The 15,839-nt window shown below is 34.4% G+C and overlaps 1 protein-coding gene across 6 annotated transcripts in view; it reads right to left on the reverse strand.

The window, feature by feature from the left end:
- The window catches only part of CACNA2D3 (calcium voltage-gated channel auxiliary subunit alpha2delta 3), a 403,064-nt gene that overhangs the window by 186,626 nt on the left and 200,599 nt on the right, over positions 1-15,839 (reverse strand). For all 6 annotated transcript variants that reach the window (XR_001920141.3, XM_018068538.3, XM_018068539.3 and 3 more), the window contains 2 exons: positions 12,981-13,070; positions 8,149-8,262 (listed from right to left, as the gene is read on the reverse strand). Coding sequence is in view for 5 of the 6 variants with exons in the window: in XM_018068538.3 (XP_017924027.1) it covers positions 8,149-8,262; positions 12,981-13,070 (204 nt within the window). In the remaining variant the exon portion in view is untranslated. The remainder of the gene's footprint in view (positions 1-8,148; positions 8,263-12,980; positions 13,071-15,839) is intronic.

The following is a 15,839-nucleotide window of genomic DNA, read 5'->3' on the forward strand; positions in this document are numbered from 1 at the left end:
GGTGACCACTCACAATTAACAACACACATTCCTGATATTTTACAGAGACTGCAGAGAGTCATCTAAAATAGATCAGCTCTGACAGCCTTCAACATCTCTTTTCTGTCTGTTGTGTCTAAGATGCACACACTATAAAGAGAAGTAATTAAAAACAAGCAGTCTGAACTGAATCTTGGTTTTTAGTGTAACTGCAGCATTGCTCAGTTTAAACCACACAAACTAAAATACAGTTTTTATCGTGCTGTTGAAGAACTGCAAGAAATAAATGATCTCACCATTTCCTCAAGCAGATGACATAATTCTTCACATAAAACACTACCTCAAGAATAGACACAGTCCACAGAACAAAACAGGCATATTTGTGCAATTACTATGCCTATTTTAACCATCTCACTTCTGGTATAATAACTTTGCAAAAATAGAGTTTTTAAAAATTAAGACCTTACAGCATGTAAAATATCAAGTGAAGGGGTTTTATATATATTTTTTTTTTTTAATTAGTAAGCAGAAACCATAATATAACAGATTCTTAAAATATTAAGTTATTACATTTTGGTCTCTCTTTTTAGTAATGGCTGTCAGCCACATATTCAGTATTATGACAGATGCAAATAGTGACTTGTAGTCACCTAGGGACGTTTTAGGGACATGTATTTTATCTTAAATTTTGGAACTCTCTCTACATACTACATAAAAATTAACTCCCTTTTTTACAAGGAAAAGGAATCATTTTTGTGTTACCAATACTCACGAGTTCCAAAAGAGTACTTTGGACAATCTATTTCAGATTTTAGATTATTCTCCATTTTCACCGCCCACTGTTTATAAGGTGTTCTGTGTGACCCATCACTAATTTACTTTTGTATCTATTTCTGATCATATGACAAACATCAGCATGGTAATGGCACTATAGATACGCATTTACATTGTGTATAAATTATCATTCCATCGAAAATTCCTCAAACATCAGAAAGCTTTAGCCATCCTGTGATTCTAGCCAACCATAGGACTCTGTATACAAGGGGCAGTAATCCTTCCTCTGGCAATCCACATATACCCTGAGGTTAATATTTAATTAACCTTACCTTCACCAAAAACATCTCCCCATCTTTTGATTTTAAACACTGCAGAAAAAGTTTCCCCATGGCAAACTAAATTGAAATTGGACTAGAAAAGAGGCCTTAACAACTGTGGGTCTCATATTAAAGAATACAAGTAAAAATACTACTACTGCTTGTAGACTGCATTATGGTACTTTCGACCAAAAAAAATTCACTGAAACAGGAACCTACCAGCCCAATTTTCTCATTATAAGGGAGAAGTAATAATGCTTAATAAAACCTTTTTTAAACTTTTTGTCCCCCCCAAAAAAAAATTGCAGATGGGGCAAGAAACTAGGACTACAGGCTTTCTGAGGAGTTGTTTCTCTTTATCCCAAAATCAAAAACTTCTGTTTGATCTCATACCCCATCTTTCATCATACTGCAGGGGTGCCTAAAAAGATAGGTAATTAATGTAAGTTATGCCATCGTTTGAAAGGCCTATGAAGTGTCTGGACTATCTTTTGTTCTTGAGATAACCAGTAATAAAGCACAGGGTTTGTGGAGCAGTAATAACATCCACCTCTAAAGTACAGCAGTCTTTTCAGAAAAAAAAAAAATCAATTTAATAACATCCAGGCAACATTGCACACGAGACATTCAATCTGCTGTACTAATGTTCCCTGTTGCCAACATCAGCAGGTTCCTCAGCTACAGACTAGGTTAAAAATTCCCTGGAAGGTTTGTAACCTTTTGGACAGCAGACATGAAGAAAAAGATGATTTGCCACCAATGCAAGGACACAGCACAGCCACTCATTCTCTTGTAGCCTGTTTTCAGCATCCATCGATTTCCTTAGGATAGTTTTCAGACAAAGGAAACAAAAACATGTCATGTTTTCACCTTTCTTTGTTAAAGGAGGGAAAGGAAAGCATTCTTTCCTGTCCTGTGGCAGGATCTAAATGTTTGGGCAATTTTACATATACTCAAAGCTCAGACTTCCATTTCATATATAGCAATTGAAGCCAATAGATTGTTTACAACTAAATAAACTGACTAAATGGATTTCTAGTTGAAAAAAAAACAGATCTATTAAAGATAAATATTTATTTTGTAGATCTCTAATATAAATGAACAGATTGAAATTAAGAGCTTTAGTGACCAAGTGACCAGTTCTTACCAGCAATGACCAAGTATTTTCTTAAATACTTAAGAAAGCCATATATTATTAAAGGTACTATAAATATTGATCCTGTATGCATGAAAGTCCCACATAACTAAGAAGTTATCAACCAATTATTATTGTCTGCAAATATAATGTACAGTTATGAAATCAAATCTTAATCCTGCAAATTTTGAGGTGCTGCCCTCTGGATTCAATTATAATTTTAAGTACTGTATATAGATCCAGAGACCTGCCAGACTATGAAATTTTTCCAGTGAAGCAGATGTAAGAGCAGGTATAAACACTTAAAAGTCATGGAACTATTTAAATTGTAATTTCAAAAGTTCCATTCAGACACAGGCAGCATTAGCTGTTAGGTCTTTCTATATCACAGTCATTTAGCAGTTGGAATAAAGATGTTATTGCAGTTACACTTTATATTCACCCTAGTTGAAACTTTAGAAGTGATAGAAACCATCTTAAATCTCTGCCTTGTTGTAATGGTTCATAAGGATAAAGAAAATATTTCTGTGCCATACAAAATTAATTCTACCCAGAATCCTCAGAATAATGGAACACAGACAGATGAAGTTCTATTCCCTCTTACTTGCCCAGAAAGTGAAAGGCTGCAGAATATCTAACAAGGTAACTGAATATGGAGGTATTTTTATCCCAGATTCTCTAGCTGGATTTGTTTCTAGAAAATGAAGAAATTTTAGGTGGGGTTTTGGTTTCCATTTAACTTGACTACGTAGTTAGGGATTAGTCCTTCTGGTTTTGCATGTATCTACCACAGCATATAGCTATTCCAGATAATTATGAAAGCAAATGCTTCTCAGACTCAGAGACAAACCAAAGGGAAGGATATAGTTCAACTGATTAAATTATTCTTTTGCTTTCTTTTCCAGATTTTGCTTCTGGTACAACATCATGAAGTAAAGAGCTCTCAGGCTCAGGGAGCAGAACTTCTATTTCTGGATGTTGTAACACATAAAAGGTCACAAAGTTGAAATCTTCCTTAACCACTTGAGTGCTGCATCAGCTCATATGAAACAGGAATGCTAGAAGACTGTATCCAAACTGAAATAAGCACTTATTTCCCCCCGATCTCAATGTGATTTCAGACTGCTCTGAATCATAGTTATGGAAGAAATGCTTTTGGGCTTCTCCAAAACAGTGAGTAGACAGGCTTTATAGAAGTACAGAACTTGATAGTCACATAAAACCAGTGGGGAAATGGGGGAGAGAAAAACACCTGCAATATGTGCAGGCACTGGGTCATTTTAGCCAGGGGAGAAAAATGATCATAAGAGAAAAAAGATTCATGAAGTTGCTGCTGAGTCAATAGGGTTTTAAAGTGTTTCCTCATATATTTAGACAAAAGGATTTACTATATTATTTTCCTTTGCAATATCACAATATACTGAGAACAGTCTTGCTATATGTAAAATGTCAAAATATGTAAAATAATATTTAAGTAGACACTTTCTCTTCAAAGTTGACTAATTTTCAATTAGTGATTAAAATGGTTTTCAACTGAGAACATGACAGAGTTTGAAGCTTTGGAATATCTCTGATTTCATTGTAATTTCATTTTTTGATGTGCTACAGCATTTCAGCAACATTTGCAAGATTAGTCTTCCTGGAATTTTCCATTAGTTACTTGCTGGAATTTTCCAATAGGGAGGAACAAGGATTGTGTTATTTAAGAAAAGAAATTCGTGGCACTGCTTTCTGGGAGCAAACCTGAGGGGTTATCTTTTCCTGTAGTCAAGTCTATCTGTATGCCTGCGTCCCCCCGTCCTGTCTTTTCATTCTTTTAAATCAGAATAAGGTACTTAGTGAAATATTGCAGGGCAATATTTTGCTTGTTTCTAGTAGTGCATTCGGCCATAATAGTAGCAGCAATAACATAGAGTAAAAGCATGACTCTGTTCCAACTGACATCAAAAAGATATTTGGAGACTTAAAAGGCTTTCTTCTGAAAAGGACCTCAAAAAATAAAATTATTGCAACTGCATTATAGCGGTAATCGTAAACAAACACTTTCTTGGTACTATTCTTTCGAAATACTTATTTCTGCTACATGCTGAAAATCTTGGCTTTTATATAACAGTGTAGATGTATTTACTCTTGCAGATTAATTGTTCTCTTATTGGTATTTCATGTGACAGAGTTGCCACGAATGAATTACAGAAACTTACTGAATGCAAGCTTCATGAATGAGAAAAATTATGTAAATAACACAAACTCATTTATAATGTGTGCGAATCAGCTCCTTGAGGTTCAGGGTTGTATATAAGGACTCATAAAAAAAAAGGAAATAAACATTATCATCTTAGAGACTTAGTCATGTAAATAAAATATAGTATGTTATAAAACCAGCTTCTACTAGATTTACATTTTAAGTAGCAGAATATATTAGGAAAACATGCAGAAATGGGAGGGTTTTTGCTGAGGGAGATAGAGACTCATAAAAAACTCAGTAAAATGAAAGCATTTCTTCTTTCAAGGAAACAGTCCAGAAGATAATTTTAAATAGTCTTTTGATGGTCATAAGTCTTTAGTTCATACACAAAATCAGCCTGATTTCCTCCCAAAAACCCAACTGACTAATTTAAGCTCCTTTGGTGATTCAGCAGGAGCCATTTTATTCCATTTTAAAATCATTGCAACACAATTTTCATTTAATGCATTATCAGAAGGAAGATGATTTTTAATCAGTTTTCAGGCAGAACACATCTACAATACTATGTAATAAAATGCTCTTATCCCTGTTTACACAGCTTATTTTTTTTAAAAAAATATCTTTTACAGAGATATAAACGGCTTGGGAAAAGGAAGAAAATATGAATTGTTATTTATATCCTGACAGTTTATTTCACTCTCCATTTTTAGAGATTGTCACCAACAAACTAGTAAAGCCTTCATAGTTATATGAAGAATTTCTTCTTTTCTATAAGAGAAGATGCTTCTGTTGCAACTACTGATAACATATTTAATATTATCCAACATTAGATAATTTATAACTGAAGTTGGTACTTTTCTGACAAGGTAATTGAGGTAAACAGAAACTTAATAACTTACCTCAATTAGGAGCTATTACCTTTTCCATCACTGTCCACCCCAGTATCAAAATGCAGGAAAAATATAAATGATAAGAAAGATGAAAAGGCAATACATTGATGAATAGAGAACAAAAAATGTGACTAAAAAACTGTTAAGCAGCTCAAAAGTGTGATTTATAAATACAAAAAAACAGTTTTGGAGAGAATAAAGATGGTGTAATGCAAAAGCAGTGAATGTGAAGTGCACAGGATACATAATTTTTAGGCACACTGAAATTGCAAATAGGAGTATGTACTCTAGTGCATTTTGAATAAGTCTTTCTTTCTAGAACAACAAATCCTATAAAAACATTGAAAGCTCTAATGCATTAAAGCATACATATGGAAATCTTTTACATTTTTCATACTGAAACATTTCAGGCTGAAAAGATGACAAAGTGATTTGGGGTTTTTTTTTCCCCTGCATATTTTCTAATACACAATTTAGAAGGCCGTATTAACACAGTAAATATTTGTATAGAGCTGTGTAGAATATTGCAGATGAACTAAAAGCTACTCCCTAAACACCATGTCCTTGGTAAACAAGGTAGGATTCTTCCTGCTAGGCCTTTGCAGAAATATTCCCCAAGGAAAACCTGTCCTGCTGCTTATTGCAACAGCTGTGCTGAGTATTGTTATCTCAGATATAGCTGTGGATTTGCACATGAAAGATATACAACACATGGTTTTCTGAAAATACTTAACTGACTGTTTCAGAGAATTCCTTCCTTACTGATTTCTTATGATAGAGAGAGTGTCCCCATGGTCTCTTCTTCTTAAGAGAGGAACTAACTCCATCTTATAAGAAAATACAACACATCAGAGGCACACCCTACTGAGAGATTCTGTGAATCTCCTTAGACATCAGTGTTTGATTAGATAAAGCAAAATGTTCTCATGGAACATCTGAGGACTTAACAACTTCGATTAGATAGTATCCCACTGAATAAGAGCAGAAGGACTGGCCACAAGACTTTTTACCCTCTTCCCAGTGGAACAACATTGTGTTTTCATAAAAAAAAAAACTAACCAAGTCACACGATCATAAATAAAACTGGAAAAGAGAGAAAACTGGTAGGATTGAGAGGGTTCAAGAAATACAGATTGAAATTCCAAAGATAATTTAAATTTAGTCATATTCCTCATATGCTTTATTTAATTTGTTTAAATTTAACTTCTTTACATTTGTATATTGCTTAATGAAAATTCTTCATACATCATTTGATCGTGGAAATCCTGAACCGCTACAAGATTTAACTGACTAAAGTATTAAGAGTAAATACTGAAGCCTATAGCTGAAATTCACACTTCTCAGACCATTTCCAGAGGGATAAAAGTACGTGCAAACATCTGGAAATTACTCAGAAAAAGGAAACATTTTTGTCTGCTGTTTATAAACATTTCTGATCTGAACATGCAGCTATTAAAACAGTAATTTCACAATCAGGTTATAGCTGTCTTGTTTCTCTCAGAAAAGATTCAGAAATAAGTGTGAATACAAACAAGGATTTAAGAAATATATGTAGACTGTATCCCTGTCAGGCATTTCTATGAGCATCAATTCACACAAAAAGAATTACAGAATATGCAGAAATACCAAGGTATCCTTGCATTCTTTCAAAGATAACAGTTTTCCTGGCACGTCCTGGTAAAGTCACAAAGCATATGACCTTTCTTCTTTTAGAGAATGAAGTTACATAAGAGGAACTAGCAAGGTATCTGAAGAGCAAAATAGATCTTCAGATTGCAGTTATTTAGTACTCTACGTTCTCTGAACAATAACCTCTTACCCAACAGCAAGTAGAATGGTTGCACATAATTTTTACTCCACAAAATTACAGTAATTAGCATAACATTTTCAGAAGACCAGTAAAAAAAAGGTCACCAGTTTCCCATTTTCTCTTGCTCATTAATTGCTAATAGATGAGGTCTAGTTCAGGTAAACAAGACAAGAGAGAACAGAGAACAAACAGAACTTTATAAAAGAGAAGCAGGACTAAAAGCTACAATTAAAACTACTATTTTTTTTTTCCACAAAATAGAGAACCTTCCTGCAGCAGACTGAGATTAATCAATTACTTGCTCAAATTGCACTTCAAAGAGTTGGTTGTTGCTTTCACAGGCACATAACACGGCAGGTATGTCAAACTACAAAAACTTCCTAAAATAGTTCTAAAACTTGCTTTAGCAGAAAAGAAAGTGCAGAAGGAAATTATTTCACATACACAGATACAAGGCCTACTAGAACTTCCTCATCAGGAAAACTACTGCAAAACTTCCACGTGTTATATAACAGCAAAATTTAATTCTGGGCAAATTTCTTCATACAGACCAACAGAAGCAAATAAATTTTTTATAAAATCTTACCAACTGCCAGCTCTATGCCTCACTCTGACAAATAAAGAAATTAAAAATACAGAGTACTACACCTGCAGTTTCTCCAGTCATAGTAAGTCATTCACTGTCCACAGTCCATACCTATCTTTAGCTTGAAAAAGCACTGAATTATTAATGTGTATTTTGGGAGAAAGAAGAAAATTTTCTTGTTTAATGATGTCTCACAGGGGAAGGATTATATAACGCTCAAAAATGTACCCTGGAGAGAAACAGTGCCTTAATATCTTACGAACCTAAGTTCATTACTACAGTAAAAGGTCATCTCTATCCTGGAGCAATATCATATAAACATCATTTCTGTCATTAGTGAAACATCCAGTTATCCAAAATCATTTTTAGATCATTAGAAAGATTGTTATTGACTTTTCAATAGACCTACACTTTATCTTGGGCATGAAGCTTCAGGTTTTCCATTAAATAAAGGTGACAACATACTTACTTTTCTGTCTGGCCAATTATATTTTGCAAATATTGTATCATATGTGTCCACAGCCCCGTCAGTGATCAACATTATGGCTTGGCTGCAAATGCTTCCTTGTCCTGTGTGATTGAACTGTGAAAGGAAACAATCATGAGGTACAGCACATTCCTGTTAAATGAAGATAGATAGGATCACACTGGATAAACATGTATCTTATGAAATCTCTCGTATTATTAGTAGTAGATGAAAATATTCAGGCTGAAAACAATTTATCATAGATATTATGTTCTTAGTGAATTGAAAAATAAGAAACACACCCAAATACAGCACTTCCCCAAATTGAAACTGTATTCCCCTGTTTTAGGTAGATGATAAGTATCGATGCATCTATAGAGGGTTTGCGTTGATTTAAATGTCATTTTTAAAGCACAAGTTAAGAAAGAAGTACATTCCATATGTTATTTTCTATAAAATATTTCTCTGGGAGAACCAAGTTCTTATTCATATATTTTGAGATTCTCCTCTTGCTCAAAATGAATATATAAAAGCAAGTCAAGCTGCTGAACAGCAGCACTTGAGCACAGGTACTTAGACAGCAATCAACATATCCTTTGGCATATGCAAAGGGAGTTTCATCATTATACAAATGAGATTTTCTCCTGTCAAAGAGCAAGCACATTGGACTGAGTCATAACAGAAGCTTTGATCTCTTGATTCTGGAGGTGGTGCTCTGACTTTGAATCCATTGCCTCCGTTTGTTTTGGTTACAGAATAGGTTCTTATTTTTCCATATACTTATATATTTAAAGAATCTAGGTGAAACATCTGGTTTTTAGCAAAAAGAGAAAAGCAAGACTGGAAAATTATTTGATTTTTCATTGATATGTATGAACATTTTAAAAAATATCGATGAAAAGATCAATGAACTGGGATATTACAAACAACTCTACAGACTGGGCTAACAGTTGAATACATGCTAATGAAAGAACAATCTCCTTTTATTCTCTTCCCATGTAGTTTTCATGTAGATTATCAAATTCAAGGTCAGGCAAGGCCTCATCCTATACCCTGTCTCTTGATTTTGAGAAAGCCAAGCACCTTGTCAGCCTGGTTGTGCCCCAAAATAGGATGGTCCCATTTAAAGGTGAATAACCTCACAGAGACTGACCACTTCTGTATTCATCAAAAATTATTCAGATTATTCTGATCTGATTTGGTGTAGCAACTGCTCTGTCTTTAAGCTTTCTGCAGTTTATTCACCCTTACATATTCACTGTTCTTCCAAAACTCTAAAAGTCACTTTTTCTAAAAAAAAGTTCTGACCTTCTAAAAATTTCATCTTTGTAGAAGTGCCTGCAGTAGAAAAGGGTGGATGGTGGGCTCCAGCAGTGCTCTGTCCTCTTTTCTTCTGCCTTCACACTTCTCTATGTGAGTAATCACACCCACATTCAACGATCATTTCTATCAATGCATTTCTCCCTCAGTTTCTTTTCGAGCAAAAAGGAATCTCAGCAAAGAGTAATGGAAACATGTTGCTTAACAGGCAGCTAATGTGTGTTTAGGTATATTCTGGTCAGTGGCTGGTTGAAAATTCTTATCTGTGATACTTGCAGGGCAGACTACCCACAAAATTCTTCACTCATGGCAGTTTTTCCAGTCTTAACTAGAACTAGAATTTTTACAGTGAGATTCCTTCATGACCTTAGATTCCATATTTTCTCGTAAAGATGAAGCTGCTTTGGGAAGGGATATGCTCTTCACAGGGACAATGTATTTGGAAAGTGACAAGGTATCTTAAAAGAAGAATTAATGAGGGGGGAATGCCTTCATACATTTATTTTAAAACATCACTCTGCGTGCATCTGCATTATTCTACATAGTTATCTGAATATTTTGAGGAATGAGATTCAATTCAAATACTCTGATGAGTAATATCTTCTCATATTTGTCTAAAACTTTAATTTTATTGAATAGCAAGAGTGATGAAAGTGTTTTCCATAATAATAACAATGACAAGGGCCTTATGATGAACTACAATTAACTCAGTGATTCATCAGTTAGCTGAAAAAACTTCAGCGCATCCTGACATTTACTGCATTTGGTTGTGATTAACAGTCTTTGAAATGTCACAGAATTTTATTTAATTGGTTATGATTTTTTTAAAGGTAATCACTACAAAGAGTGCATTTGTCACCAAAAGAGATAATTGCAGTTGTCACATGACATAGTAGGTGCCCAACTACTGTACCAAGCACTTCTCTATTCTTACACTGTATAATGTACACTGCATAAACTGATGGTTGGAAAGAATTTGAAAGTGCATTTTTAAATGTGCTTTTCAAAGACATCAGTATCAACCATCTTCAAATCTTAACAACCATAGCGAATACTGAAAGGTAAATTGCAAGGGAAAATCAACTGAGTTTAATTGGTGTAACCCCTGAACCATTCTAAAATCCAACCAGAATCTTAATACACTCTATTTGTGCAACACAAAGCTTTCTCTTTTTTTTCCTTTCCTACCTGCCCCCCTTCTTCTTTTTTTTTTTTCCCTAGTGTAGAAAAGACATCCTTAGCTAACTTATAGTTTTCAAGAATAGATTTCTGACACATGAAGGTCACATTCTGTAAAAAAAAGTGGGAAATGGTTTGTTGTACTCTTTTAAGGAAAGATTAAGTAGCTTTTTTTCTAGGCTATGCTGCTTAGCAGAAACTTCCAGAGACTTTGTTGATATGCCTGTATACAATGAAAAAGATTTTTATGCTGGCATTTCTGAAAGTTTATATGCAAGAAGGCTTGAACCTACTATTCTTCCTTTTACAGTATAAATAGAAATAGTCAATATACCACCTTGCATAGATCTGAACACATGCAGCACAACCCATCATGACCTTACAGATCTGCCTCATGGGTACAATTCAGTACATTGGATATCAGTTCCCCTTGCTCTCAAAACTACTTTTATTTAATGAGATTTTTATACCACATTTATTGTTATAACTTCAGTTGCCTCACAGATTTTACAACAAAATAAAACAAAACAATTCTCATTTCAGGAACTCTTGATCACTGTCTGTAACGTGAAGTTTTTTTCAGTTTTTTGGTTTACACAGATTTGGAAGACCAGCACAGAACAACTCTTGCATTGAGGCTGGCTGCTATTTACTGTTCTGTTTCTGGTTCCTAAGACTATACTTGGTGCGCACAATTCTAATAAACTCTCTAAAATAACCTAGTGTTCTTTACTTCATGCACCTTTTCCCATTGTCATTTTTGGCATGCTCCACATGAAGGCATTAGTTCCACACTGTCTGGCTGAACACACGAGCAGTGGGTAGAGGAAAATCCTCCTTTTTTTCATTTTAGGATTTTACGCCTGGAAAGGAATTGATCAATATTGTCCTTCAAGATGAATACAAAGGCATCAGAACCAGTAATTATTCTATAAATGTACACTATAAAGGTAGGCACACTCGTCAAGAAAAACCTTCTGGACAATGTTCTGGTTTGAGGTCTCCTTTGCAAGGTGCCTCCTTCAATCAAAAGATAGTTTGCTACTTAGTTTAGATGAGATTTTTCATCTTCCAGCAGACTAACAGATTTTAATATTTTTTCCCCCAAGTAACTGATTATACTTAAGGAAGAGGGGGACAGGGCAGAGGAAAGAAAAGAAAAAAGAAAAAAAAAAAAAGGAAAAAAGGGATAAGCTACCTGTATTTGTGACTGAAATTTTTCTTTCCAGAACAACCCTGGTAAATATGAGTGATAATAATAAAGTTTCTAAAATACTATTTGGTCTAGTTCAATCTTTATTTTATAATCTACTAATTCGTGAGTTATGACTATTTTTTCTGAATTCTTAAAATCCAGCTGAGGTTAGTTAGGATGCATATTAATTCTAAAGCTACAGAATTAAGATACAGAATTCATTACTGCTACTGTTCACTGTCCTCCTTTCTTTCCTTGCTTTTTTCCAATGAACATCTCCAAGAAAGTATATAGTCAGTTGAGTTAAAATGCTGCTAAAGTTGTCCTTTGCTGAAACGCATGGACTGACAATAAATTTTACATTTGCCAGAAATGACAAGAAAAATCTCTCTGAAATACACTACATAAAATCACCATAACCACTAAGACTGATGTGTACCCTGTGAGTAAAAGCAGGCCCTGCACTAGATTATCTCCATGATCATGATGTTCACCTCCTAGAGACTGTATTCCTGTTTATAGCCATTATTCGCAGGAATGTTATCAGAAAGTTACCTGCATGTTTTTGGCAGACAAATAGTTAAAACAATACCTTTGAGCTGGTTAGACAAAGCTTTATATTTCTCCCTCTATCTTAGAGCATTTCAGAAGTACAAAAGTGTACAAGTAACTTCCTTTATATAAGCAATAAATGATAATTGTCATGCCAGAAGTCAAACCTATAAACAGTAATTTCACAACTCTAATAACAGTGTATTCTCAAAGTGTTTATGAATATACAAATTCGTGTCATTCTAGAAATATTAGCTCTTCCAAATAAAAAAGAACAAACTGTGAAATTTGCATGTTACCCTGGTATTTTTTAACACATAGAACAGCTGCTGAAATAAACCTTATTTAACGTACACACATATGTATAGGTGCATACATAGACACAAAATACATCAATATAAAACATACACATTAAAAAATGTAGATTTGTTTATATATTCCACCACATATAGATTATACAGAATTCTTGTTCTATGGATAATATATTACTACCATCACATTTTTTAGTTCTAATTTATTATTTTAAAACTGAAATTGCTAAACAGCAAGAAAGGTGTCCCCAGTGTAAATCTGAAAAGCATGAACTTACTTCATTGAGCATGTTGAAAGCTTCATTTAAAGCAATGTCCAGCATTCCAATTCCTTTTGCAAAAAGTTTGTCAAGGTGTTCCCTGAAATGCTGAAACACGAACAAGAAAGTTTTCTTTGTCAGGATGTTGTCACAACATACTTGTTGATATCAATGATTATTTCTGAATACTTTAAACCTACTTCTTAGGTTTAAACCTACTTCTTAGGTTTAAATGACTGAATACACCAGTTCATAAACCAAAATGATTCCCCATTAATCCTTTTGGACTCTTGAAGTGACACCAAACTAAGGACGTGTTAGAACAATAATAATGCAAAGGTTACACAAGATACATTTTTGCCTACTTATTCAATCAAGCAATTTTTCCTTGGTTGATTTTATTTTTTTGTGTTTCTCTTTAGTGGTATCCATATCTTCTTCTCACTTCACAATATTCTTTCAAACTATTATTCCATTGTTATCACAAGGCCTATGAATTTTCAAGAACGAACACGCAGCATAAACAGATTATCTAAAATTAATACTAAATTATATAATCTCTAGCGTATAATTCAGTTCACATGATCAGTCAGAAGAACAAACATTTTCTCTCACCATAACTCTATTTATACAAGTTCTGAAAAGTATACTGTTGATATGTGAAGAAATACAATAGTGCCATTTTTTTGATACAACACAGTAAAAGTGGTAAAAAATTAATCCATGCACTATCAATTTTAAAAAAAATCAATGTTTTCTGCCTCCAGTTTTCAGAGTGGACAGATGCTACAAGGTGATTCTGCAAAAGGTTATAAAAAGCCCAAATGCACATGCAGTTTGGTCTTTGACTGGAGAGGTTTGTAGTTTTTTATTTGTTTTTTTAAACCAACTCCATTCTCTGTCTTATCTTCATTTTTTTTTGAGAATTTCAGCACTTTATGTCCACTGGAAAAAAAAAATAAATCACAAAACATGTAAGTTAACATTTCTTTGTTTCCCTACCTTATCATACCAGATGCCCTCAATGTGTGGCATTAACTGGATTCATGCCAAAACAAATCATGTTTTATTTCACAGGCAGCACAAAGAATGGCTTAATCAGACTGTTCACTCTACATCTGGTTCACGATGTTTATTAGCAAACAATCAAAATATACTGTTGTACTTTCAGAGAGGCTGCTTGTTTACCCTCTCAAAGAGTGGTACCTTATTGTGACTTCCAAGGGTGTACTATTGACATAACTATAACCTGTCAGGCTGTTGTTTTAAGGAAAATCTGTAAGGAGAAAAGCTCCAAATTTCAAACACACATTTTTTTCCCCATTTCAGACATGTCCAGGCAGTACAACAATGCACTGACAGTCATGTTATAGTGCCCTATTTGGTACTGGAAAAGGCATTTTAGAAAACATTGAGAAAAGCAAAGTTTCGAACTAATATTCTCAAAATTTCTCTACAGCTTGCCCACACATGTCTCCAACTCCCACTCAGTAATTTCATCCATTACAAAAGCACTGCAAAACAGAAAAGTGTATTCCAGCCCTTACAGTAGTGAAAAAATGTCAGGGCAGGACATTAACCACTGAAACATCAGTTTGAAGTAAAAGGGATTTCAGAATGAGATAAAAAACACCTCAACTCGACTTTCAATAACTTTCAGGAACCAAACAGATCCCCAAACCCAGGAGTTCCCTGCTCTTAATGAGTCAAAAAGCGTATTTTAAACTTTACATCTTAAAGAGCTCTTTTTAGTAATAAATTGTACAATGTTGGTTCATCTCAACTTCTCTTTACTATCTTATTGGAGTCCTTACAGACTAATATCTGAATTTCCTAGAGTCTGACTTGGATATCTGTCCAACTGTGTGCACAATCATTGCTGGGCAACTGTAAGTTTAATTTCCATGTGCAATACCAGAATGTGCAATATCTAATTGTGGACTCATATACCTAATTGACATGCATAGTCTTGGTAATTCTGAATGTAAATTAGGCACACAATTATGACAATCAGCCGCTGATGTCTGATTATAAAATTATAGGGTCAGAGCTCAACAGAAGTTGTATCTTATCACAGTGAGGAAGCACAGACACATTCAGCTGTGGAGGTACTGATGATGTGGAAGTGTCTAAAAAACATGAGATGAAAAGAATGAGGATACACATCCACTTGTGCATGTCAGCCAGGACAATTCTTTGCATGTACCTACCAGGTTTCTAACTAGAACAGCAGCAATGCACACACTTGTTCTTGTGCCCTTGTGTGCTCCTGTTTGTTTCTAAACACTGTCCACTGTCAGAACCACAAAGTCCCAGTGAGCCCAACATCCGATAAGAATCTATGTATGCAAATCTCTTTGATTTGCTTCTCTCCTATTTGTTTTTACATTGTGTAAACTTTGTTAGGACCCTCTAAGTTAGAAGCAAACCAACAAATGCATCCGATGGGCCTGGAATCAGGAAATGGGTTCCTGCCCCAGGTGCAGTTACAAATGTGCCTGTTTGAAGAAGAATGGGGTTTACTGAATGGGGGATACTGACAGTGTTTTTCTAAAGAAGAAAAATCATATTCTCACACCTATTTCTGCTTAAGACACATTTTATTTTAGCCTACTTACAATTATCAAAAAATAAGGTACCACTTAGGATAAGTAGGAATATCCAAATTAGATGGGATTACAGGACCATGGATTCAAGCCTATGAATAAAGTACTTTCCCCTGATTCCAAAGAGGGAACAGTTCACAACTGATATGTGTAGCAGAGATTATACAGTTACACTGGAAAATCACGATATTTGCTATTAATTGTCTGAAAAGGGGGAGTTTCCTCCAGAAAAGCATCATTAACAGGTTCAACATTGCTCCAGATTTGTTTG

The sequence above is a fragment of the Manacus vitellinus genome, unplaced genomic scaffold (genome assembly GCF_001715985.3).
Source record: "Manacus vitellinus isolate BGI_N305 unplaced genomic scaffold, ASM171598v3 scaffold_14_pilon, whole genome shotgun sequence".
NCBI lineage: Eukaryota > Metazoa > Chordata > Aves > Passeriformes > Pipridae > Manacus > Manacus vitellinus.